The following is a 26,088-nucleotide window of genomic DNA, read 5'->3' on the forward strand; positions in this document are numbered from 1 at the left end:
TTGTAATAATGGTCATCTGTAGACTGCTTGCTAGTGCCAGCAAATTTGGAATTGAAAGGATCTGGCACAGAAACCAAATCCTAAATGTTCAGTTACTCACTGAGAATATCTGATGAGAGCCCACTGATGGTGTCGGAGCACAGGGAAGAAATTTCTCTAGATTATACAAGACATGATATTTAAACTAGTTATACTTAGAATTAAAAGTACCTGTTTTGTTTCAGGTTGGATGGACACTGGCCTGAAGGATTGCTGGCTGTCAACAACACTCTGCAGTTCAGCAGCCCATTGACTTACAACTACACTGGGACTTATATCTGTAAGGTGACCAATTCCCTTGGTCAGAGAAGTGATCAGAAGACTATCTACATTCTAGGTATGTCTGTCGTCTCAGCAAAGACAGGAGGTTAACTTGGGGGTTTGTTGGTCAGTGGTTGAAATAACTGAGCAGCAAGTTGATGCATAAAATATTTGTGCCTTTTAATTGTGTGAGAAGCTATTGAAAGTATGGATTTGAAAGCTGCACTAGAACCTGGGATTAAACTGACTCTTCAATAAGAGCAATGCAGAGTGAAAATTCTGCTTCTGAGATTACTCCTTTCTCTTGCTAGGTGAATTTAAGTGTTAACCTGCACTTTCCAAGACATTGACTGCAATAAACTGCACCTTGTTTATGATACATTTCTTTAAACAGGGGAACAACTCCATTTAGAGAAGTCAGAGATCCTCTGCTTTAAGCAGGGTAGGATTATGTGACAGGTGTGTGCTGTGCTCCATGTACTCATCACCTTTGCTCAGGATGCAGATAACCCAGAGACTATGAAGTTGTGTTCTCATACAAAACTCTTCCTGATCTGCTTAGTGTTATAGGGCAGACTTGTGTCTGTTTAGCACCATGGCTGCTGAAAAACATCTCCATAGGTATCAACCCAGTATGCACCCTGACACCTTTGTGAAGGAGCAGCACGACAGAGTGTGTATGAATGGTGCTGTACATGTACCAGAAAGCTCTCTGGATCTCCAGAATGGAAAGGGGGTGGTAAAGCATAACCTCAGCTACCTGGAGACCATACATGGTCATGATTCTACACATTCTAGGCACTGGTGAAAACAAATGCTTCAGCTGACATGAATTTCAGTTGTTAAAAGCTTTGTTACTCTTGGGAGTGTGTAGCAGGACCAACATCTACAAAATACAGGCAGCTCAGAATTAGTCTGGTGCTATGTTGGGCTTGATGATCTCAAAGGTCCTTTCCAACCTGGTTAATTCTATTCTATATCACTACAGCTGATCAGTTTAACATTGAGACCAGCATCCTGCACCCTGGACTAGGTGCTGTAGAGAAGATTATACCAAACTGATTAAAAGCACTGTGTGTTAACTTCTAGTCTATAGGAGAGTTGATTAAAATGAGAGAGGTGAGGCCATCAAAGTTATAGCACCTGTATTGTTTACAGAAATTAATAGTTAGCACATGCATTGTAACTCTTAAGAACAACTCTTCAGTCTGACTGTCTCACTAAACTGAAATGCACTGAAAATGGTTCAGGATGGGTGACTGAAACAGCAAAAGTGTCCATCTTAAATAACAGTCATTCAGGGTGCTCTACAGAGACAATGTAGAGACTGGTATGAGGAGCACAGAAAATGAGAGTGAAGTAGTAAACTTGAAGTTAAACTGCTCATCAGCTTAATATTTGACTTGACATCTAGTAATGGTGAACATGGCACTGCTGTGCTGTAGAGGGATCATTTAATTAGCTTGTTTTTCTGTCTTAGCTGTGTTCCACTCTATAAACCTTGGCAAAAACACAGTGAAGCTTGGAAGCTATCAGACAAAGCTGTATGATCACACCATCTTTTGGGTTTTAATTATGAAGCTGTCAAAGAGGATTTATAAAGTTAATGTTTCTGAGTAGTCATGGTGTTGGTAGAGAAAACAAATAGGAAGTTGGAATGTGGTGGAATTGGAATGTAAGCTTAGGAAAAGTGCTGTTGTTCCTAATACACCTTGTTTGAAAAGGAAGCTCTCTTTTTACTTGTTCTTAATACTCTTGAAGTGGACTAGGGAAATGGAAGTAGCTGACAAAGGACTAACTGATAGATTGGCCAGCTTTCAGTGATGGGAGGTGATACATGGATATCTGGCTAGTGAAATACCAATGTGATGTTTGAAGCTATTGACTCTCTTTTAATATTGGTTTTAAGACACAGATACTTTGCTACCTCTTACTTGATCATTGTTAACCAGGTTAAATTTGGTTTGGTACTTGGCTAGCAACAATAAGTCATGATTCTCATGGAGTTCAGAGGTGATCAAGTGTTGTTGCAGTTCCTGTCTTAGTCCTGCAGCAGCAGGTTTTCCAAAAGAAGCTGTCAGCTTGCTAAGTGAAGCAGCTAATCCTGTAATCTAGGCCTGCTCAGGGTTTTACAGGTGAAATCGAGCTTTATTTCTTACCTTGGTGTTCTTTCACCTTCATAGTGCTTGCTGTGGCCTCCTCTATCCATTTGCAAGAGGGGTGAACATGAGCCTCACATTCAGATGGGAACATAGTTGTTGCTTCTGTAATCTCTTTTGGAAGAGTCCACTTTTTGTCCTCAGTGAAGCCATTGTTTGGTAGCTGGCCATCCCAGCAGCTCTAGAGAGATTCAACTTGGAAATGCAGAATCGCTTCATCTAGAGTGGCTGCTCTCAGGGTACCAGGTCATTGCTTTTGTTTCTCACTATGTAGATGTCCCTTCTGAGTGTGTTGTGAATTCAGGCACTCTTGCATTTTCTGAAGTGTATACTGAAAGGGATATTGATAAATTACATAGTTCCTGTCCCAGGATACCCAGACCTTGCATGCTGCCTGGTATAGCAGGCTTGGAACTTTCAGCGCTGTTCCTGAACATTGCTTGCAAGCTTGAGGTTATGTTCATGATCACAGCTTTTCTCTTGTGTCCCAAGGAAATGCCAACACGTTTCACTTGGTGCCTGGAAATCCCCACTAGAAACTGCTGAAGTGCAGTGAACTTGGGAAACGGATGATTGACTCTTGAGGAAGAAAGTGTTTGTTCAGGCTGACACCAACCTTACATTTATCATGCTTCCAAAGTAAGGGGAAGCAAACTGAATATGATCCAAAGGGAAACTCCAGTATGGAACCTATGTAGACAGGACTTTGTGGGGAGAGGGTTAACAGTGTCCTCACTGACTACTTGAGTTTAGAGTGGGAATAGTTGAAGAAACAAAGATGCGTTTACAAATCAGACCTTTAGAAAGCCTCTTGCATGCAGAGCCTGCTTTTCCTGCTGTTGCTGTAAGGCAGCTGCAAAATCAGCTTTTGAGCAGCTGAAAGTAAGGGCTGTTTATATAATGCTCAGCCACATAACTATCAAGTACTTGAATTGTTAGAGTGCTGTATTTCCCTTAGATGCTGTAACTGCAGGTTAAGAAGCAGAGGTAAATATGGCCCTGTGATACGTATGCAGGCAGATGCCTGCCATCAAATGAGGACTGCAAACACCACCCTGCATTTTGGAATGCAGGTAACTAATGGTAGATCCTTCTCTTGCAGAAGGCAAAGGAAAGGATATGGGAGTCGAAGCATGGATCTTGAATTGTGTGGGGTTTGTGCTCTATTTCTTAAATGAAGAGAACTAGATTTTACTATGGTGCTTGAAGCCATGTGGGCTTTGCCTGTATGAATGCACAACCACCAGCCAAGGCTTTCCTTTCCAAAACTTTGTTTCTGTAATGCTCAAATGATAAATTTTAGTGAAAGGAGATGTGGTGGAGTATTGAGTTTTCTTCTTACTGGTCACCCTGGCACAGTGGGCTGCATCCAAAATGGTTTGTGGTTTAAAAAATCCTGTGTTGTGTAGTTGATTTTTACAGTGGTGTTTGTGTTGATACCAAAACTGAAGATTTTGGAGCTAGTTTTCAGATTCTAAGGATAATCCATCCATCTCTTTTCCCATTCAGCTTTCTCATTGGCCTTTCATTGCTTCAGAAGCAAAGGTGGATGCTGGACATCTGAAGGAGTCTACTGCATGGGGTTTGAGGAGTGGCAGTGCAGTGTCTGGGGACATGAGCTGTATGACACAGTCAGATGTCTCTACTGAACTGCAGTGTAGAAACTCACGTGCCCAAAATAAGTTGGTTGCATTGCAAGAACTGGGAGAACTGTGTCAAAAAGAGTCAGTGAAAATACCAGAGTTAAGCTGTTTAAAGTTGCTGCTAGTTTTCATGGGAAATGTGTGGAAAATAAGTAATACAGGGAAAACTAAGCCTTGTGTAGAAGGACTACAGTGCTTTGGTTGAGGAGGTATTAGAGCTTCATGTGAAATAAGGAGCAATTCTTGCTTTTCTTGATAGGAAACTATCAAGACTCATGCCAGAAAATATGGTTTTGCTGTTTTGAGTTTACTCCTATCCTATTTTAATGAGGATGGTAGATATGGAATAGTAGAAGGAATTGTTTGTGGGTCTTCAGTTATCATTACTACGGAGTATGTGTAATAAGGATTTGAACAGGGCCCAGAACATAGCAAGAAACAAAAACACAGATCCTAACCCCACACTTTGTCAGAATTGCTGCCACTTCCTAGCCTGCAGATGTCGTGGTTTGTGCAACGAGCTTATGTTGGTGAAAGATGAGAGCTATTAAGGTTGTAAGTAAAATGTTAGAGCAAATCAGGAGGAAATGGATGCTTTTGAATAAAGTGTATTTGAAGCAACTTAATGATGTGCTTAATGTTTTGTGGGAAGCAAGACAGAAGAGGCATTATCTCAATTTGGAAGGTAGTGCTTGAGATGTGATTTGCAAGCAAAGTGTTATGAAGCGGAGGCGAGGAACTCTGGCATTCCTGGTCTTAATGTTGTTGTTCCATTTGGGAGCTTGCTTGGTGCAGGAAGGAGCAAAATAAAAGGTTAAAAAAATTTAGTTTTCCATTCAGAAATCCTAGGATCACCGCAGAAACTAACTGCCCATGTTCCTCTTCAAAGGCCAGTTACAGCTAAGGAGGGATGACTTTAACTTTGTCACTCTTCAGCACTAAAAGGCACTGACAGAAATAGAGAGCTATTCTTGGGTTTGTAGTCTAGGACTGCATATAGACACTGAATTCATGCTACATTTGCAATGAATTTAAGATCAGAATGCTCATTAATGCTTGGAGATAATGCAGCTGCACAACCTGAACAACTGGTGGATGCAACAGAAGTTTTAAGGGGAAAAACTTCTAAAACACTGATATTGATACATTGGTAACAGAGTGTAATTGCCACTGTTTATTTCACGTGTCTGATGGTTACATTTGCCAGAATGCAGATATTATATGCTTGTGAATGTGTGTTTTTTTTGTTGTGGGTGTAGAGGAAGACCTCAGAAGGAAACAAAACAATTACAAAGCCAGTTCAAAAACCCCAGAGAGTGTAGCCTGAAAGAAGATATTGCTGGTGCTTTCTGAACTTGTATTTTAAGCTAACAAATCTTCTCTAAAGCCAAAATGTTTTTTCAAGGAAGAGGATTTTGAGTTTAACTTCTTGACCAATGGATTTGTGGGACATGGGAACCCTGGTAAACTTGGATTCCTTAATCTCTGCTGCTTTGTTAAATTATTAAACTCACCCTAAATCAGTTTTTACTAAAATCATCATCTGAACTCCTCTTGTTCATTTTGGTAGCGCATCTTCCTCCTTCAGCTTCCTGTCCTCTGTCAAATTAATTTCATTTATGTATACATATATACACACACCCCTCTCCTAACAGAACACCACACTTACATAGTCAAGTCATAGAATTGTGTGCTTTGAAAATCTGTGTAAATCTTCCCCACTTAAATCCAGCTCAAAATGCTGCATTCAGCAACGTGATGCAGCCTGAGGTGTGGCTCGTAGTGACCGTGACAAATGTGGCGATTCTGTTTGGCTGTCTCTGAGAAGGAACATTACATTGGATTTATGAACCTTCAAAGTTAGCATCTGTCAAATAACTGGAACCTTGACAAATCTCCAGTCCTCTCTGTTTTACTTTGTGGTGGTACATTTAGGGTGCCTCTGTAACGTGGTGGTAGTGGTTCTTGCTTCCCTGCATAACCTGACACGAAGTTAGCTGCTACTTGATCCTGAGGAGTGAATGTGGAACACTTTTGTGTGTGAGGGATCAAATTGCTTAGGAAGAATGCATAGAAATATTTTTTTACTTCAAATGTTTTGGTGGTTTTTCATTATTTTGTAGTCCTGAATGCTCCTTGCTCAATGTGTTATTTTGAGATTAATACAACCCATTTTTAACCATGCTTCTTTCACTAATCCCAAGGTGAAGCCGAGTAAGTTGTGTTAATGCAACGTTTTTATGGAGAGAACAGCTTAAAAATCAGTAGTTCATGTGCTGCTGACTGAGCACACAACTCATAGTTTTTCATTCTTCTCTTCTGTGCCCTGAAAAAATTTCTCAAGTGGGAATTAAATATGACATACTTGACGCTGGGGCATAACCAGTTGATTTGATCCAGTGGTCCTAACTGCTGGCTGGGGCATAATCAATTCATTTGATCCAGTATTCCCAACTGCTGGCTGGTGGAAAAAGAGGGCTGCTTTGCAGTTTTCCTAACAGCATTCTTCCACGGGGGAGGTAAATAATGAACTCTGGACAGTGGACCCCTGAGCAGACACAGCTGCATCTCCTCCTTGGAGCAGGGCAAGGTGTCTACCTAAAGGTTGTTTCTTTCACTTTTCTCCCCATACTTCCTGTCCTGCTGCAGCTTGGCTCAAACCCACATGTAATGAAGCTGGTTCAGAGCTTGTGGAGAGTGTGATACTTCTTGAAATGCCATGAACTTGAGAATGAAAAACTATTCTTGTAGAACACACCCATCAACTTTGCTTTCTTATAAACCCTTAACTGATTTAGCTTGCATTGACATTCTTGTGCCTTTTCTGTGTCTTGTCTACTTCTTTGCTCTTTCCATTAGATCCTCCTACTACTACCACTCGGCTGCCCACGGTTCCCTGGCATCCTTCGACTGATGGCATCACAGGTTTAGCAACAGAGCCTAGAATAATAGCGTTCCCAACAGCCACCTTGCCAGCCATGCAGGAAGACTCTTGGGGCACTGTCATCGGTAGCGCGGTGGGTGGGGCTCTCTTCCTCATACTGGCCAGTGTTCTGGTTGGAGTTATCTGCTATAGGAGAAGACGGACGTTCCGTGGCGACTACTTTGCTAAGAACTACATCCCGCCCTCAGACATGCAGAAAGAGTCTCAGATAGATGTCCTGCAGTCAGATGATGCGGACTCTTACCCTGACAGTCTAAAAAAAGAGATAAAGCATCCCACGAACAGCTTAATACCTAAAGATTATTTAGAAGAACTTGAAAAGCCAGACTGGAACAACCTAGACAATATTAACAGGTACCAGGAACGTTATGAGAGACCCATGGATTACTACGAAGGTGGAACCTTGGGGATGAAGTACCTGGGTGGTGAATGTTTCGATGACAATGAAGAAGACTTTGTTTCTCACATAGATGGCTCAGTAATATCTCGGAGGGAGTGGTATGTGTAGTGACCACTGGAAACCAAGCATACCTGCAGCTGATGGCATTGGCTGCTCACTTGCAGATTGTTTATACTTAACACAGGAGCAGGAAGACACTTTTTGCAACTTGACATTGGTTTGGTTGGTTTTTTTTTGGGGGTTGTTTTCTCTTTTTTTTGAAGGTGTTTTTTTTATATTGGGACTCAACACAAAATATTGAATCTGGGGAAAATGTATTGGAGCTGCTTTTGGTTTTTTTTCCCCTTTCTCTCTCTTTTTTTTTCCCCCCTATGCTGTACTACTGTTTACGGTTTGAGTCTTCATGCAGAGTGCTTATCTTGGTCTGTGTCAGAGGTTCAAAAAAGGCTAAATTAAAGTTGCCATTCAAAAAATTGTTGAAGGATCCCAAGTGGGTGTCTTTGCTCTCTGATTTCAAAAGAAGTTTACCCAAGGCAAGGATAAAATAATGCGCTTCTGGGTCGTTTCCTTTGCAGATTAAGTGAATTAGTCCAGTCTAGATACCATCCAGGGTAAAGTCAGCGCTTCTGTATAGCAAATACTTCACCAATTAAAGTGAGCTACAGCAGATTCAAAGCTTTATTTTTAGTTCTTTTCTGCACAAAAGTGAATACCTCTTAGCATTTTAATGAGCCTTCTTGTACTGAAGTCATTGCACTGAAACTAACTTCTGAACAAGAGTTTGAGAAGTAACTGTGTGACCAGGTCAAAAGGCTTGTCACTGAATCAGATGGAAGGTTATTTTTGTAGTCACTGGTTTCCAAAGCTTATGCTGGTGTCTGTACATATACCTACAGTAGGATATTTTGTTAAACCTGTAATCAGCAGGGTGTCAAAGCTCGTTAATGGTTACAAGACTCTCTTTGCAAGTGAACAGGGTATCATTTGAGACCAGTTTCTGAGGCTTTGTGGGAATCTTGCTATTGAATTTGAAACCTGGAGAACTGACACAAGTAAGAAGAAAACTAATAGCTTTTGAAGCTGGAGGCTAATGCCAGTTTCCTTGTTTTTCCCAGGTACCACTAAACATAAAGCACGCTAAGAGTTGTCAAAGCTTTTGCTTTGTTTTACCACCAGAAGCTAAACCACCAATTTCCTGCCGTTTCTGAATAAGTTAAGAGTTGTTGCTTTGAAGACAGTGACTAGAATTTCACATTATTAGCTAGGGAAGTGAACACTTGCATTGCCACTTCGTCTGCTGAAACACCTTCCAGTGGTTTTGGAGGAGCCTAGATGTGTTGTGCACTCTTGGTACCGCAGTGGGTTTGTTTTCCCTTCAAAGAATCAATACTGGTTTAACAACAGGTTTTTGTTCCTTAAAATGACATTGGGTGCACTCAGTGTAGGGCACCTTGCTTGCCACCTGAAGCAGTTCTACTTTGCCTTGAGCAGGTTCACCAAGCTAATTCTGCCAAACGTGCAGGGAGGAATGAAATCACTTGGGATGGATTGCAGAAGAATGAGAAATTCCTAATTAGAATAGTAGGCCCTTTTGAAGTGCCAATTGTACGTGTTTAGCTCAAGAAAATGAAGCTGATCAGTGTTTGAAGCTATTAGTATTTGAAACCTGGGAAGGGGAAACATCTGTGCTAACTCTAATATGAAACAGGCTACCTGATTACAAACGGTTTCATGAGCATTCAAGCTGCAAGTTCCTTTCTATTCTTATCTTTTGGTAGCTTACAGCATTTAGAGCTTGACAGAAATGGTTGTATTAAGCACTGTGGTTGCACATGACTGCATGCCTTTGAAAAGGATTAAGACAACAGCTTCATTGGAAACTCAAGTGGAAAAGCATCCCTAAACAACTCGAGGTCCATGTTTGGATTGGTGGGGTACCAGTACATTACTGACCAAAGTCTCAAAGAACAACAGCAGATGACATAGTGTGTATCTGTAGTTTGAGTGTAAAAACAAGGGAAGGAGTCAAATTTCTAGCAGAAGGTTCTGATGCAAACTGTTTCTGGAATAAAGAGATCCTGAGTCTCTTCAGATAATGAAATGCTTAATATATCATCTTTAAAAGATGGTGTTACTTGGAAATAAACATAACTAGAAACCTGTTTTCCACATGGGATATCTTGGTTCTGTCTCTGTGGATTTCTTTTTGGTTTGGGTTTTTAAAGTATATATAAATATATATATAGATATATTTAATTCCTCTGGGTTAAGAACTTGAAATGTTTTTGGAGTTGAAGCTGGTAATAGGGGTAGGGCTCCTGCGTGTTGCAATGTTTTGTACCTTCTGTCTGCTGTAAAAAGAAATGATTGTAAGTACAAATGGCTTTTGTGTGAATAAACTTTTTCTTATGATCTGGAACATAGACAGTGGTCCAGAAATGTTTGACAGGTGTGGCCTTGAAGCTGGAGGTGGAAAAAGCCAGAGGCTCAGTTGAATAAGCTGAAGTGTGGAAGGAGGACTTCTTAGCCTTTCCTCTTGGACACCCTGAGCTTCTAAAGCAAGTGTCTTTAGAAACTGTTTTTTCAAGTCTGAACCTTGAGGAAGATGGGTAGGGATAGTTGCTGTCCAAATAGTCTCACTGCAAGCACAGCTAGCACACCAGAGATTTCATGTTCCCAAAAAAACCCAAACATAAATATTTGGGGCTTTTTTTGTGTGGTTTTCAGTTGCTGTAGCTCTGCTTTACCTGTATTTCTTGCAGTTTATCTATTGTCATCTCTGCTGGTTATCAAGCTGTGTAGCTGGCACCATGCATCTTGGTGTTCTCTCACTTACTCAGCTTGGCATGGTGGTCTGGGCTTCTGATTGTTCCTCAGGTTAGACTGAGAGATTTGAGGGTTTTGTGACTGCCTTTTTTGCAGACTAGAAGGAAATTACACAAGGCCTGGGATAATTGCGCTTGAGTTCCTGTACGTTGCAGCACCTGCTGTGACATTGCCATTTTCCCCCTGGTGTTCAGAGGTACATGGATGGCTGTTACCATCTCATCCAAAATGGGATTTGCTTGTTCAGCTCTTATTGGAACTAAAATACTCTATGATGTTTGAAAACTGAAAGCAGAATCTTCCAGGGGGACGGGGAAGGCACTGTAGAGTTAGCACAGTTTGAAACAGTGAAGAAACTCCTCTGGTGTAATCACAAGACCAAAGCATCTCCATGAATTCTGGAGCTGAAGAGGCTCCTAAAATGTTCTCTGGTCAGAGACTGAATAGACTGAATAGAACAGAGAATCATTCTATGCTGGAGAAGCATAGAATGATTTCTGTAGGAAAAAAGCCAACTGCATTAGAAATGTTACAAACAGAACCATATTAATTGTAAACTCCTTTGCTGTTACCCTTCTGCCCCAGTAGCTAATGTCAGCAGAGCATTAGTTCTGTATGCTACCATCTCAAAGGTTTAGTCAAGCTCATGTGAATTACTCCAGTTGTGCAATGTTTTGATAAGTATGTAAATGCAGGTTGGAGACACTCAGATGAATGATGCTGAGCTAATGCATGCTAGCAGGCTTCACAGTTTGGAGACATAAACCTGACTGAATTCCTGACATAGTGAAACAGATGACCTTTAAAGACTGAGAAGTGTGTTAATGCAGAATGAGAGCTGCTTTAACATCAGATTTGACAATGCTAAGGTCAAAAGGAAAATGCTTTTCCCCTGAAAAACAGCTTTTCCTCCTGCTTTGTTAACATTTGTTTGTAGAAGTGATTGTTTCATGCAGCTTGAAGTATGAAGTCCTGGTGATGCTAGATGGTCATAGGGGTTGCTGTGATAAGTGTAAGCAAAGTATTAGTAAGTTTGTGTGTTCATTGCTCCTAGCAGTACATCTTTCCCCCTCTGATTTTAAGATTTCCCTCTTCTTCTTTCTGCAGACTTCAGTGGCTTGCCAATAAAGCCATAGCTGTCTAGCTTGTTAACACCTGGTATGCTCATATAAGTGCAAAGCATGTGTTCTGTAACTTCATCTTGCCCTGAAATTGGAAGCAAAAGCATGGGGTTACTGCTTACTGAAAGTAGTCAGTGGCCCTTTGGAAGTGATGTTGATGAGCTCTCTTCTTGCAGACAGTTTGAGTCACTGAAGCCAGTGCTGCCAGACTGCTAGTACAGGACAGGGGTTTGTGTGGTCACAGAGGCAAGAAACGTTTCTCAGACCAGTGCTGAAGTAGCTTATCTGAGTTTTATGTGAACTTCTGAAAGGTGTCATCTGTGCTATCACATTGCAGATGTGCCATTTAAGCAGACCTCTTCTGTTGCCGTAGCAGGGGCTGTGATTGGAGCAGTCCTTGCTCTCTTTATCATTACCATCTTTGTGACAGTGCTGCTGACTCCACGGAAGAAAAGGCCCTCCTATCTTGACAAAGTGTGAGTATCTGGTGGGTGGGTTTGGTTTCAGTTTGCCTGGCTTGATTGTTTTCATTGAGAGTTTGTTCTGTGCAGGAATTTCAAGGTTTGAGTTCCCCCAGCAGCTGTTCTGCTGTCGGTTTCAGAATGTTTTGAGTGTGACATCTCTTGTATTTCTGGAAAAGAAACTGGGGAACTGAAGGCAACTTCAGGGGTGATAGAATTCTTTATCTCTTCAGAAGTTACTTTAAAAGAACTGCTCATTGATTGAACTGGAGGGCAGGGGAGAGGGTCGACCTTGACAGATGCCCCAGGCTGCTGGCTTATCTTAACTGCAGGTCTTACAGGAGAACAAAGCAGCCAAGCTCTGCAGAAGGGAAGGTCCACTGCGATTTATCCTGAGATGTGTAAAGTGAAGCCCAGGCCTGTGGGTGCTTGCTTAGAAATAACTGACTTTAAAAGTGCTTTCTGGAAGGCTGTTTGTTTCCTCAAGTCTCTGGCACAGATGTGATTTACTTTTTAAAGCAACCAATATGGTCAAACAAGAAGGATTTTGTCAGTTCAAGTGGATGGTGTCTAGACTCTGTTTGGAATAGGCATCCAAAGCAATGATGGCTTGGAATATCTCTAAATATGAGTTGTTTCACACATGCTGTATCCAGTTAACACTTCAACTGAATGGGGAATGAAAATGTCTGTCGTGTCTGAATATACTTAATGAGCAGCAGAATAAAACAACTTAGCTGCACATAAAATAAGGCTCAGCACTTGCATCTATGGAGCTAGCAAGATGAGTCAAGCATTTCTCTACAGCATAGCTCCTAGCATGGTCAGAAGTACTGTTTTCTTGGTTTGCTTTTAACTTGTGTAGCTGAAGCACATTTACATGAGTAGTCTTAAGCACTGTAATTGTTTTATAGCCATTTGCTTTCACTGAGAGAGTTACAGTGCAGTAGCCTTGCATGTACTGACTGCAAAGCTTTCTCAAGGGCTTTCCAGAGAAATAATGTAGTAGTAACTGTGGCTCAGTGTACCTTATAACCTGGAAATGATGATAGATACCAGTAGCCTCTAATCCTGCTTGGAGTGTGTGTGGAGTTCAGTCTGCTTGGCACTCTATAGGATACATAACAATGATAAATAACAAATTACAGGCAGTGCTTTTCAATAGGCAGTGTGTGACTGAGTTATTGCCACTGGTGGATGTTACCCTTGCCATATTTCACGTGTGTCATTGGTGATTGAAAGTGATTTGTCCCTGAATGTTGAGTGTTGGATGATTTTTTGCAGCTAACATAAAAAATATCTGGCCTTTCAATTGGACTTCACAACACAGCATGTTGTATTTCATTCTTTATTACAGGATTGATCTTCCACCCACTCATAAACCATCCACCTGTGAGGAGAGAGCATTCTCTGTGCCGCAGAAAGAAGCTATGCTTCAGGTAAGTGTTTGTGTACAGCTTAACATGAGGTAGACAAGTGTGAACTATCCCCTTTTATTATGCTGGTTTAGTCAGATTTTGCTTCTCTAGCAATGATTAGCTCACAGCCAAGAGGTTTCCCAACACATGTCATACCTGAATCTTACATCTTTGTTGTTGAAGTCTCAGAGGTGAGGAAACTGGCAAATGGATCCCTTTTGTATCTGTAATAGTGTTTGACAGACTCTGCTCCTCTTGAAGCAGAACAAGCTCCAGCTGAAGTTCTGCATGAAGAGAAGTACACCATTTTATAGAAGAGTCTTCACAGAGGGGGACAAATATGGTTGGTAAGCTTAGCAAGGGGCTTGAAACAGCATCTTGCTTACTAGTAGCAGCTGCTGGCTTTTAAGCTGATGAGGTCTGAATGATGGGAGTATGCTGGAATTTGGGCTTTGGTGTGACTGCTTGTACTGGAGTATGGGTTTGATTCCCAGTGCAAATCACTAAATCACTTCTAAATGCTTGTGGTTATGTACCTTACAATTTTATCTTGTTTCCTGAGTATATCAGCAGCAAAAGACTATCAATTCTGTGGCAAATACCTGACTTCTAGAGTGCCTTCAGGGATTTTTAGAGTATATTATATTGATCTGGTTTTTAGAGTCAGGTTGCCCAGGGAAGTCGTGGATGTCCCCTCCCTGGCAGTGTTCAAGGCCAGGTTGGATGGGGCCTTGAGCAACCTGGTCTGGTAAAAGGTGTCCCTGCCCATGGCAGGAGGATTGAAAGTAGATGATCATGAAGGTCCCTTCCAACCCAAACCATTGTATGAATCCTTTGCAGAGCTACTCAGACAGTGCATACCTTATTCTTTTCTGTCTTAGAATTCTGCTGGCTTTGAATTGTTCCTTGGGTTTGCTTACTGTGGCTTCTGTCAGAGCATACATGAGAACTAAGAAAAGTTGGAGCTGCCTGCAGTCTTGGAGCATACAACCAAATGTTTTATCTGAATGTATTTTGTAAATAAAGACCCTAAACAGAGAGAGTGGAATGCTGCTTGCCTTCACACTGGATAAATACAGTTTTAAGCTGTTTAGGGGAAGGGAGGAAAGAGATGATTTATTTCAGGCTAGATGTAAACTGTGCTTTATTTAAAGTAATGGATGCTGGCATTGTTACTGCACCTGTTCTTTCTCTCTTCTGTGGAACTCCAAAACTGGAACTGCTAGAGCTGGAGGCTGCCTTCCTAGCTGATAGTGCCTGTAATCAACACATACTGTTATGCCTGAAGGAAGTGACAAAAAGCTGGCTTTAGCCAGGAGATGGCTGGCTGCATTTGTTTGCTGTAACAAGCCAACGCTTGGATAGCTGTATGAGAGGTAAAAGCAGCACGTTAGCAGCCTGTCTTCTTGTGTTGGACTAAAAAGTCTGTGCAAGGCATGGAACTTCTGTTCCAAATGCTCATTGAGCTGCATTGTCTGGTCCTGAATGAGAGGCATGCTGGTGAGCCTCTCTAGGTATTTGAGAAGTAAGCTTCTGGTGTGACTACATTGGCAGCAGCAAGGTGTGATCAGGTTCAGTCGTGGTGGAAGTATCTGCCACGAATCTGAAGTGTAAGAACTGGCCTGACATTGTTTTGGAAGGGAGGTTGTAGCCAGGTGGGGGTTGGTCTCTTCTCCCAGGCAACCAGCACCAGAACAAGAGGACACAGCCTCAAGCTGCACCAGGGGAGGTTCAGGCTGGATGTTAGGAAGAAGTTCTTCACAGAAAGAGAGATTGGCCATTGGAATGTGCTGCCCAGGGAGGTGGTGGAGTCACCATCCCTGGAGGTGTTTAGGAAGAGACTGGATGGGATGCTTGGTGCCATGGTTTAGTTGATTAGATGGTGTTGGGTGATAGGTTGGACTCGTGATCTCAAAGGTCTTTTCCAATACTATTCTATTCTAAATCCTCCTCTTTGTGCTCCAGTAGTCAATATTTAACTACTTTTTACCCATATCTGAGTAAATGGGTGTTGGTATGAAAGCAAAGGAGGATGTTGTAGGCATTTCATAGTGATGGGTATCTGATGCCTCATACAGTTACTCCCTCAGATATGCAAGCTTGAAGTATACATCAGTGTTTGCATGCTGATGTGAAATAAGCTGCATAAATGTATGAGTACAGTGTGACTGAGTACTCACTGTCATTTCTCCATACTGGTGTTTGAAGATGCCAGTTTGTGTTTGTGTGAGTCTTAAGAACTAAATAGACACAGTTCACTTGAAGACAAGCAGAGGGCATTTGGCAAGGATGAGCATTTGTGTCAGATAAGGCTGTTCTACAGGTTGAATTTTTACTTCTTTCCACTGTGACTTTTTTTTCCTTTCAGAAAGAACATTTTGCTCTGCAAAGCCAGTGCAGAGAGGAGGAGACTGGAGACTTGCACCACATGGTAAATAACAAGCTGAAGCTGGTTCAAAGTGCTGATGGAAGCTTTGATTTAGGCTTCTCCCTTACAATGAGTTTATAAGGATGTGTTCCATGGTGAACAAAGTATTTTTTCCATCCTGGTCACTTACTGTTGGATGTGTGGGTTTGCTGTCCAGGAGTTGGAAAGTGTCAGTATCACTGTAATATTCTGGATTATCTGGGGAGCTTTGCTGACTAATTTAGGTACACAAGCAGTACAGCTCTGAAGTTTTACTGAATTGCATTCCTGTGCTTTATTTTCACAGCTTGTGATTTGCTTTTTGCATTTATTGGGCTTTAAATTCTAACTTCCTTCAGAACAAATGTAGGAGGTCTACTCTGAACAGATGCTGGCACTTCTGTCATGTCTTTTAGTGATTGGAGTGTTTAGGTTCTTGATTGATGGCACTGTTTGGGAGGTCATGCAGCTTTTATCTTGCTTAAAGCCTTAACAAGAATGAGAATTGCAGTGTCTGTGCATGACTGTGAAACTGATTGCTGCTGCTTCAATTTGTGTTTAGAAAGCTGTGAATGGAAGGCAACTTACTTGTGAGACTGAAGAGCCCCAGGAGCAAGAAAGTCTCCAGCAAATGTATCCTGTTTACCAGCAAACCTACTACAAAAACTGGAGCAGCAGATACTCACAGAACTCAGGACCTGGAAGAGTCTACATCAACCCAAGGGAGCATTATGTATGATTCTGTGCCAGGATGTCTCAGCTTTTAAGACAGGAAGGTTTCAATACGTGATGACTCTGACCAATGTGTCTTGTTGGCTTTCATCTCAAAACTAGTTGGCCTGTTTTCCTGTGGGAGGAAATTGCATGGAGAATTGTTTATAGGGGAGCCCAATGGTATTTGAGACACCTTGGCTTCTGGTGTTGGCTGTGTACTTGGATTTGTAGTTCTGTCACCCTGCCGAAAGAGGAGAGCTGTGTAGCTGCTTTAACCTTCATAGCTGTGAGATGTATGCGTGAGATGGACTGGCATGTGCCACACTGGGGGTAAGCTGCTGCCCTGCTTGTCTCTGGAAGCATTCTCTCCTTGAATGACTGTCCTTACAATGACCTCACCTCTGTAACAGTGAGTAGATGTGGGCAAGGAAGCTGAATCATAAGCAGCCCCATGCTGAGAGTCTTCCTCCCTTTTTTATTTCATCTTAGCTCGTTTGGGATAGTTACTGTTTTGACTGGCCTTCCCTACTGCTTTCTCCACTATCTCTACCTCTGCCAGTCAAATGAGCAACTAGGCTACCTCTCAAATACTGTTTCATAACCTGTGTTATACATCTTCCTACCTTCTTAAAAGAAAAGCAATTTCTTTACATCAGAAACTTGCTGGTTTATATTGATCCTGGCTGTCAGCTGATGTACTTGCTGGTTGCAGTGTCACAGCAGATCTAGATGAGAGCTGGTTGGAGGAAGCAGATGACTGCATAGGCAAAACTTCCTGAAAGTGTTTGATGTGGAGCTGCATCTCATCTACAAATTGCTATGTAGCCATTTCTCCAGGTATGACTCCCATGCTAAGTGTTGCTGAGTTTGGCTTTTTGGGTAATAAATGCATTTCATGTTCTTTTGGTTTCTTCTCAGTTGGCAATAAAACTGCCTATGGTGTGCTCTTAATGTCTTGGCAAGAAACCTTCAGTAGACTTCAAGCAGTTTTCAGCACTGTTGTTTAATCTTAACCAGTAATGTGAAGTAACTGGAAAAATCTCCTGATGCTACCAGCATCCCACATGACAGTTTTTGCATGTGGGGTAATGCTTGAAGATTTTGCTCAGGATCTTCTTAGGAAAAAAAAGTTTTCCTTTGGGATAATACAAAAAAGTAGTTAGCAAGTGGAAAAAAACTTGTGTATAATGGCTGAGTGCTGAAAGGAGCTCACAGGACAATCTTCAAGCATTTTAAGACAGCAGGAAGGAAGACACTGAGTAAAACTTGCTGGAGAAACTTAAATGGCTTGTATGTATCCTTCTCCTTCAGTGTATCTGGCCACAGGAGTGCAGAATAATGATTGTCCATCAGATGACCTGAAGGCAAGACACTGAGCAGAATGGCTGTGTCACACTCCACTGGCTTTTGTTACAGAATTAAACATCACTGCTGTGTTGCTGGGGTTTTCTCTGTAGATAATCAGATCTTTTTCAGGTGGAGTCATAGCTGGAGAATCAATAGCATTGAAAACTAGTCTGATGAAGTGTGGTGCAGGCAGGATGCTGCTGCAGTGCCTGTGTTCAACCTGCACTCATCTCCACCAGAATGAGAGTTGCTGAGACCTCTCTCCACATGGCACTAGGTAAACAGTTCTTGTTTGCAGGTAGCAGCAAGATGATGACTTGGGTGCACCTGTGCTGGGTGCTACCAGTAGGCACTGACTGTTCTCTGGCCAAGCAGCTTTCTCTTACAGGATGTGGATGAGGCTAGCAACTGAAGGAATGGCAAAGTGAAAAGTTGGAGAGAACCTGTTTCTTTGGAGCTTTCTTTGAAGCACTGTCAGCTTGCTTTTCTCTTAAGGACTGGGCTTGTTCATGTAAACTAAGAACTGCTTTCAACTTGAAAGCCTCCTGTGTTTCAGACCTAAAGGGCTTGTGTGCCCCAACAAGATTTTTGCTCACTAATGTCAGTTAAGCAGCTACCTCTCTCCACAAGCAGTGCCTCACCCATCCTCACGTAACTGCAGCTCCAAGAAAGACCTTCTACCAGAGCATGAGAGGTAAGCAGTGTCCTGGCCAAATGACCAAGAGAACAGAGTGACAGAGCACTGAGATGAGCTACACTGCTTGGTAGTTTCTCCATATCACTGAGCATACAAAAACACTTGGAGATAGGGCATGGGGTGGTTGAAAGCAGTGTTGCTGTGATAATGCTTCCACTTGCACATTCATTCATGTGCAGTGTGACACCGAGCAGGTGAGCATTCCAGTTCCTTGTGTAAACAAAACCCTTTGTGTTCAGACCTCTTCCACTGCTGTTTATTTTTATCTGCAGATGCATTTCACTGTTTGAAGAGCTGACATTTTTTGAGGGAGAGGGAGGAAGAATGCTGTCAACTAATCTATAATTGTAAAAATAGCTTAAAAAAAAGACTAGTGTAGGCCATCTGTGTTGCTCCAGTTATGTATCAACGAGCTGCAGAGAGCTCGACACCCAGCAGCAAGTAGTTTGCTCTACAGCCCTTAGGGAAATATTATCCTCTTTATTGCCTGTGAGAAATGGTTTCTTTGTGAATCTATTCAGGGACACTTAGTGCATTAGCTTCATCAAAATGTTGCTTGTAGCCTGAAGTGTGGCTGGGGCTTTTTTGGGGGGGAAGGGATTGGGCATAGACTGCTCTGAAGAGAACAGGACAAAACAAAAATGCCTTCTGGTTAGGATTTTCCCACAGAATGGACTGCACATAGAGGAGGAAGTTTGATCTGCCCTCTTTTGTTAAGATGTAGAAAATGTCCCCCCCTTCTTTTTTATTATTATTTTTGTACTATTCCAAATATTTGTATTTGTATCTTGATTTGAATAAAAACCATTCTGAAAAACCAGAAACTTCTCATCTCTTGTTGGGGTTTAACTCTTCTGAAGGTCTGGTAAACACATCCACTCTCTTGGTGATGGGTTTGCCTCCCCTCTCTGGGTGGCTATGCAGAGCAGGTGGGCTGTGTCCTAGCAGTACCACTTTTGACTACCTGTGAGGCTGGGTGCTGACATGAGATGCTCTTTCAATGCCTCTACAGTTTCCTTTAACACAGGGCATACAGTGGTCAATCATTCCAATGGTCAATCACTCTTTCTGTGAAGAACAATGGTTGTAGCACCATCCCTGGATGTATTTCAAACCTACCTAGATATGGTGCTGAAGATTATGGCGCAGTAGTGACCCTGGTGGGGTTAGATAATGGTTGGACCTGATGAGCTTAGAGGTCTTTTCCACCTGTAGTGACACTGTGGGTCATTCTGTGAGTACTTGCCATGGTTTAGTTGATAGTGTTGGATGAGAGGTTGGACTCAATGATCTCAAAGGTATCTTCCAACCTGGTTAATTCTGTTCTATTCTGCTTCTCAGTGCTTTGTGAAAATCCAGCACTCAGGCAGTCTGACCTCCCAGAATCCCTGACTGGGGAGGTGGGAGTGGAGGGGAAGAGCAGCAATTCACATTGATAGCTTTGAGAAATGTAAATTGCCCTCTGCTTGACTATCTCTATAGTCTGCAAGCTAGTCTAATGGTAGAAAAATACAGGATTTAATGTTTGGTGTGTGCCTGAAATGGGTATGGATGTAATACAAAGGAGAGCTAAGAAAGCATGCTAGCTGAAAGGGAAGCAATGAGATTATTAAAGGGCTGCTTGCTGTTAGCTCCCCAAGTGATCCAGCACTTCGGGTGTCCACCTCAAGGAAAGCCCAGTGAAAAGGTGTGGTAATGCATGGAGAGTGAATGTTTCCACTCTTGGTGTCAGCTGCTTTCTGGCAGTGCTGCTGGTTCCTTCACTGTGTGATACAGGGCTGGGTGCAGAATGCTGTTGTATAGATGAGTGCTTAAAATATGGTAGGGTAACTTCTTTGATGCTACAGACCTGAAGTTACCTTCTCTGATCCACTGTTTGCAGACCGTGCCTGGGAGGCTGCCCCAGCAGACCGTGCCTGGGAGGCTGCCCCAGCAGACCGTGCCTGGGAGGCTGCCCCAGCAGACCAGATGAAATTGTTACACTTTAGAGGTTACTGATGGAGAGAGCTAAAGCTCCAGGGGGGAAAAGGGAAAGAAAAAACCCCTGGCCTTGGTATTTCTTAACTCAGTTGCCTGGTGGGAAGTGGTATAGAGACATTTGTCCCCTGGTGGCATTGGAACACTGGGCTTGGCTTTTGGAACCACGTTTCTTTCCAACAGCAAAGCTCATGCTTCATTGCTGATTACTTATAACAACACCTCCATGTTATCAAAACATTAGCTTGGCTATTGATCAAAGCCTGTGCTTTCAGTGGTGACAGCTGTGTAGAAAACTCCTCCGTTTCTGATGTGTCCTAATAGCAGGAGGGATCTGGTGAGTTTGGATGTTGATGTTGTAGGATGTAGCAGGGTATCCAAAAGCCACAGTTTGGAGGCAAAGTGAGAGATTCAAAATTGTCACTTTGCAATGTGTTACTAGGGAATCACATCCAAGCTCCACCATCTGTTTAAGGCTGAATCTCTGCATAAATAGCTGTCTGCCAGTCCGTCCAAAGATGCATGGAAAAATCCAAAGAGAATTGGAGGTGCAGTGCCACTGGTCAGGCTGGAGTGCACGACTTGCCCAGCACCTGCAGTTTGTCCCAGGGTCTGTGATTGCCTGGCCTAACCCTTGAGTGACTTGCCCATTTGTGGGGTCAGTTGTAAGATGCAGAGGAATGTAACAGAATGCCAGCATCATGCTGGCAACACTGCTGCACCTTTGTAGATGCATTTTGTCTCTTTGAGCACAGCTTTTCCCTGCTTTTTCCTGTTAGAGAGCAGTGCATGTGCTGTGAGACTGAGCTGAGGCACACTTTTTCTCTCCCAAATTGCAAACCTTTTAGAAGAAACATAGCTGAAACTCTAATGTCATGAGCTGCTGTTAAACCTTTTCAAGAGAGTGTGGGCTTCCTTTTAGCTTTTGTGAAGGGTGCAGCTTTATGTTGAAGTGAAGCATTGCTGCTTCTCAGGAGCTTGCATAAATTCTGAATAGCAGATTGCAGAGGGGGAAAAATGTCCTGAAGTGGAATAATTTTGGTTAACTTCTGTCCTGCTTCAGTATCCTCCTGAACTCATGTATTTACCTCCAATAGCTCTCTCTCAAATCTATTCAGCTGGGACTTCTCCTAAGAGCTCACAGATTCTCCTGATTTTCTTTTTTCAATGTATTTTGTTGCTAATAAAATAATAACTGAGCCAGAGACTAGATCTCTCTCTGGCTGTAGTGAGTGTGTCTTAGGATGCAAAGCAGAGCCAAGATCAGTGTTTTGCATCAGAATGAGACACCCTCAGCAGCCTAAAATGGTGCTGCAGCAGCCTGTGCAGTGCTGTGTGGTGGGTTCTGGCACAGGGCAGTAGCTGTGATGCAGCACAGCAAATGTCACTGTGTGAAGTCAACACAGAACATCAGGTGGCTTTGGTTGGTGTGTCACCAGATTGTGCTGTCCTGAGTGCATCTCGCTCACTCCACAAATCCCTGCTGAAGAGAGAGGGGCTCCCAGTCATCTGCAGACTCCTGTGTTTCCAAAGCTAACCATATGGAGGGGAATGTAATTAAAGGATGCCTGCTTTGGCAGGTGCTTGCAGTCCCAAGTAACTAAAGATGCCCTGAATACTTCAGGAATTGCCTTAAAAAGGAATGAAGATCCTCTTGGTGGACACAGGAGAAAAAACGATAGGATGCTCTTCTCAGACTTGCCTAGGGTGCCAGAACAGCCACTGGAAACCAAGCTGATGGATGGAATTTACAAGCAGAAGGAAGGTTTTCAAGGAGGAGAAACAAAACCCAAACCAACCGGGGGGGGGCGGGGAAGAGTAGTTTGCACCACTGTGACTTCCAGAGGCTAGAATAGGTTCATCGCTGTCTTGCTGCACAGCAGAGGGGTTTCCTGGAGACCTTCTCTCTCCTATCCTGTGTCACACCATGTCTCATGGCAGCCCAGGCTGCTAGCAGGTTCACAAAAACCTTGACAGTGTGGGCCCCATGGGTGGTGCCCATGGCAGCAGTGCAGCCTGTTAGAAATGTGAGTGTGCAGCCATGCCTGTGAAGAGCTGCTGCTTGTCACCGGCGCTCACAGACAAGACAAATGCACTCCCTGCACAAATCACTGGCTGGTAGAAAACCTCTCCTCCAAAAAGTCTCCTCATAACCTCTAGTGAGCCTTTTTCTTCCACAATAAAACAAACCTTAGCTGAATGGCACATTTACCTTCTCTCCTTGAATTATTGATTCACATCCAGCACACACTTGGTCATTCTGGGATTTGACATCCTGTGCTGAGATGGAGTCACAAACATCACAGTGGCAGGGCTTGGAAGGGACCTCTGAAGGTCATGGAGTTCATCCTCCCCTAGAGCAAGATCAGCTAGAGTAAATCACACAGGAACACATACAGGTAGGTGTAGAGTGCCTCCAGAGCTGGAGCCTCCACAGCCTCTCTGGACCTTGAGTACTGTGTCCAGTTCTGGGCCCCTCAATTTAAGAAGGACATTGAGACTCTTGAATGTCTCCAGAGAAGGGCAACGAGGCTGGGAGGAAGTCTGGAGCACAGCCCTGTGAGGAGAGGCTGAGGGAGCTGGGGTTGCTTAGCCTGGAGAAGAGGAGGCTCAGGGGAGACCTCATTGCTCTCTACAACTACCTGAAGGGAGGTTGTAGCCAGGTGGGGGTTGGTCTCTTCTCCCAGGCAACCAGCACCAGAACAAGAGGACACAGTCTCAAGCTGTGCCAGGGGAAGTTTAGACTCAAGGTGAGGAGAAAGTTCTTCCCTGAAAGAGTAATTGGCCATTGGAATGTGCTGCCCAGGGAGGTGGTGGAGTCACCATCCCTGGAGGTGTATAAAAAAGGGGATTGAACGTGACTTTTGAAGCCATGGTTTAGTAGCCATGAGGTGTTGAGTGAGAGGTTGGACTTGATGATCTCTGTGGTCTTTTCCAACCTCATTAATTCTATGATTCTATGACAACTTGCTCTAGTGCACTGCCACCCTGTTTACATGGAACCTCCTCTGTTCCAGTTGTTTGTTCACTGCCCCTTGTCACTGGACACCACTGAGAAGAGTCTGACTTCATCCTGCTGACACCCTTTGTTGTGGTCCTGTAACCAGAAGACACTGCTGTGTAGGAGAACTTGCCAACAATGCAGCTCTCACAGGACATAGGAGGAGCTGCCTGTGTGGTTGCAGAGTTCAATGGAGCTGGACACTTAGAATAGAATAGAATTAATCAGGTTGGAAGAGACCTTTGAGATCGAGTCCAACCTATCACCGAACACCATCTGATCAACTAAACCATGGCACCAAGCGCCCCATCCAGTCTCTTCCTAAACATCTCCAGTGGTGGTGACTCCACCACCTCCCTGGGCAGCACATCCCAATGGCCAATCTCTCTTTCTGTGAAGAACTTCTTCCTAACATCCAGCCTAAACCTCCCCTGGCACAGCTTGAGACTGTGTCCTCTGTGTCCACTTGCAGAGACTATTCAGAGATCTGCTTCTCAGGCTGGGGTGAATTTTCCCTTTTAAACCTCCAAGCAGATGCTTTAGGAGAAAGGTAAGCTTTAAGGCTAGTGTAAATAATGATACTGAATCCTAACAGGCATGTCCACAGCCCAGGCACATGTTAAAAGGGATGAATCACTGTGTCTGCCTGCTGAAAACACATTGTATTAATGCTCAGCGTGCACTGACATCAGCCACCGAAAGTTCTCCGGCAGTGTTTTATCTCCAGCGTTTTGGGATCAATAACACAACATTAGAAATGGTAAAGCTTTTTGTCTGATGGCTACTGCTGACTAGCTCAGGAAGGATTCCAGTCAACTCATTTTATTCTGAGGGCCCTGTCTCTAATTGTAAGATGCTGATTAGTTATAATAACACGTTCCCAGCATTCGATGAGTCATGCCAATGGTCAGCTCAAGAGGTTTGAGGAAGGAGTCTAAATATAGCAGAGAGAAAGGAACTGAGGAATCTGGAGTCTCATTACCAAGGGCATTGTTAGCACAGCTGTCAGAATGCATGGAGGGAGAGAATCAAAAGCCCCTCGATTTAAGAAGGGTATTGAGACTCTTGGACGTGTCCAGAGAAGGGCAACGAGGCTGGGGAGGAGTCTTGAGCACAGCCCTGTGAGGAGAGGCTGAGGGAGCTGGGGTTGCTTAGCCTGGAGAAGAGGAGGCTCAGGGCAGACCTTCTTGCTCTCTACAACTACCTGAACTGCAAAAATTCATGTAAGAAGCCTGGAAGAAACCAAATCCAAATGTAAGCTGGTTAAGAAAGTAGGAAGAGCTGAGCTGCTGGGCTACCTGCTAAATAGAGAGGGGAGGAGAGAGTATGGAAGGACTGTGCCTGCTGTTAGTGGCCAACTTGTGGGTGCAAGGTGCTCATCTTTCTCTGACAAAATCCCCATTGACCAACCTGAGCAGACATCAGAGGAATCAATCCATATGAAACTTCTGTATCTATTCACTTTGCTTTAGCTGCTGATGTTCTAAATGAAAGGGTTGTGTGGCCCCAGATGGCGCATTCAGTGCCAGATCTTTTATATGCTTTACAGCAGAGCCGAGAGCTTCATTCAGAAACCTGTTAATTGAAACTCAGGGTGAATGAATGGCCCTTGAAGTTAACTGCACAGTTCCTTTAGATGTTGTTACTGTCTGCCAACCCTCCACAGCCCTGCACCAGGGACATTGCCATGTTTACCTGCTGTATGAATAACGAAGAGAAACCTGGTTTTCAGGGTTCTTACTCTTTTCAAGAGCTCTGCTTCTGATTTGTTTGGTTACTTACCAACCTTCAATGTGTGATTTTTGTTTTCAGGGATTTGTGGTTTTTTTTCACCCTGGTTTAAAAAGTAATTGTTACAAAACTCACAGCTTCTGAAAGGTGAAGATGTTCTTTCTAGGATTCACCTGGGTCTGCATTGTCTGTCAGTAATTCCATCATGGTGTTTTGATGTGCTAGGATTGCCTTGTAGGTCCTCATCTACAAAAGATGTCAAATGGTTTACAGCTCTGCTCTGGAGCCATGTGGTCAGCTCTCAGCTTGCCTCCTTTCTCCCTTGTGCAGGCTGCTCTGCTCATAGTTAAGTGTTGTAGTGGAGAGAGGGAAAGAATCAGGTGTGCTCTGGGTGCCCTGCAGCTGTGGTGAGTTTCACAAGGCACACAGCCTTCCCAACACTTCCATTTCAGATTCTAACAGCTTTGTATAGGACAACAGAGCAATGCAGAAGGTTAGGTTCCACATAAATGTAGAGCTTTAAAAAGTACATAGTGAAGATCCAGCATCTGAAGAGGGCCCACAAGAAGGCTGGGGAGGGACTGCTCAGGATCTCAGGGAGTGATAGGACTAGGGGGAATGGAATGAAGCTGGAGGTGGGGAGATTCAGGCTGGATGTGAGGAGGAAGTTCTTCCCCATGAGAGTGGTGAAGCCCTGGAATGTGTTGTCCAGGGAGGTGGTTGGGGTTGTCCAGGGAGGTGTTTAAGGGCAGGCTGGATGAGGCTCTGGCCAGGCTGATCTAGTGTGGGGTGTCCCTGCCCATGGCAGGGGGGTTGGAACTAGATGATCCGTGTGGTCCCTTCCAACCCTGACTGATTCTATGGTTCTATGAAAATACTACAAGCTCTGCAAGAACCTGATCAGGTTCCTTTGAAGAGCCTGCATCTGAAACTGACTTGGCA

General features: G+C 43.4%; 1 protein-coding gene across 2 annotated transcripts in view; it reads left to right on the plus strand.

Annotated features, from left to right (window-relative positions):
- NECTIN3 (nectin cell adhesion molecule 3) overlaps positions 1–19,253 on the plus strand; it is a 46,441-nt gene extending 27,188 nt beyond the window's left edge. The window contains exons 5-9 of one of the 2 annotated variants that reach the window (XM_068163073.1): positions 225–376; positions 11,731–11,869; positions 13,212–13,293; positions 15,641–15,703; positions 16,242–19,253. In XM_068163073.1, coding sequence (XP_068019174.1) covers positions 225–376; positions 11,731–11,869; positions 13,212–13,293; positions 15,641–15,703; positions 16,242–16,418 — 613 coding nt within the window. In that variant the 3' untranslated portion in view covers positions 16,419–19,253. Of the gene's footprint in view, positions 1–224; positions 377–6,961; positions 9,870–11,730; positions 11,870–13,211; positions 13,294–15,640; positions 15,704–16,241 lie in introns of those variants that run through there. The other variant, XM_068163072.1, reaches the window with a different exon arrangement.
- Positions 19,254–26,088: the final 6,835 nt, after the last annotated feature.

The sequence above is a fragment of the Melanerpes formicivorus genome, unplaced genomic scaffold (genome assembly GCF_026170545.1).
Source record: "Melanerpes formicivorus ecotype bairdi unplaced genomic scaffold, bMelFor1.0.p_v2 SCAF_70, whole genome shotgun sequence".
NCBI lineage: Eukaryota > Metazoa > Chordata > Aves > Piciformes > Picidae > Melanerpes > Melanerpes formicivorus.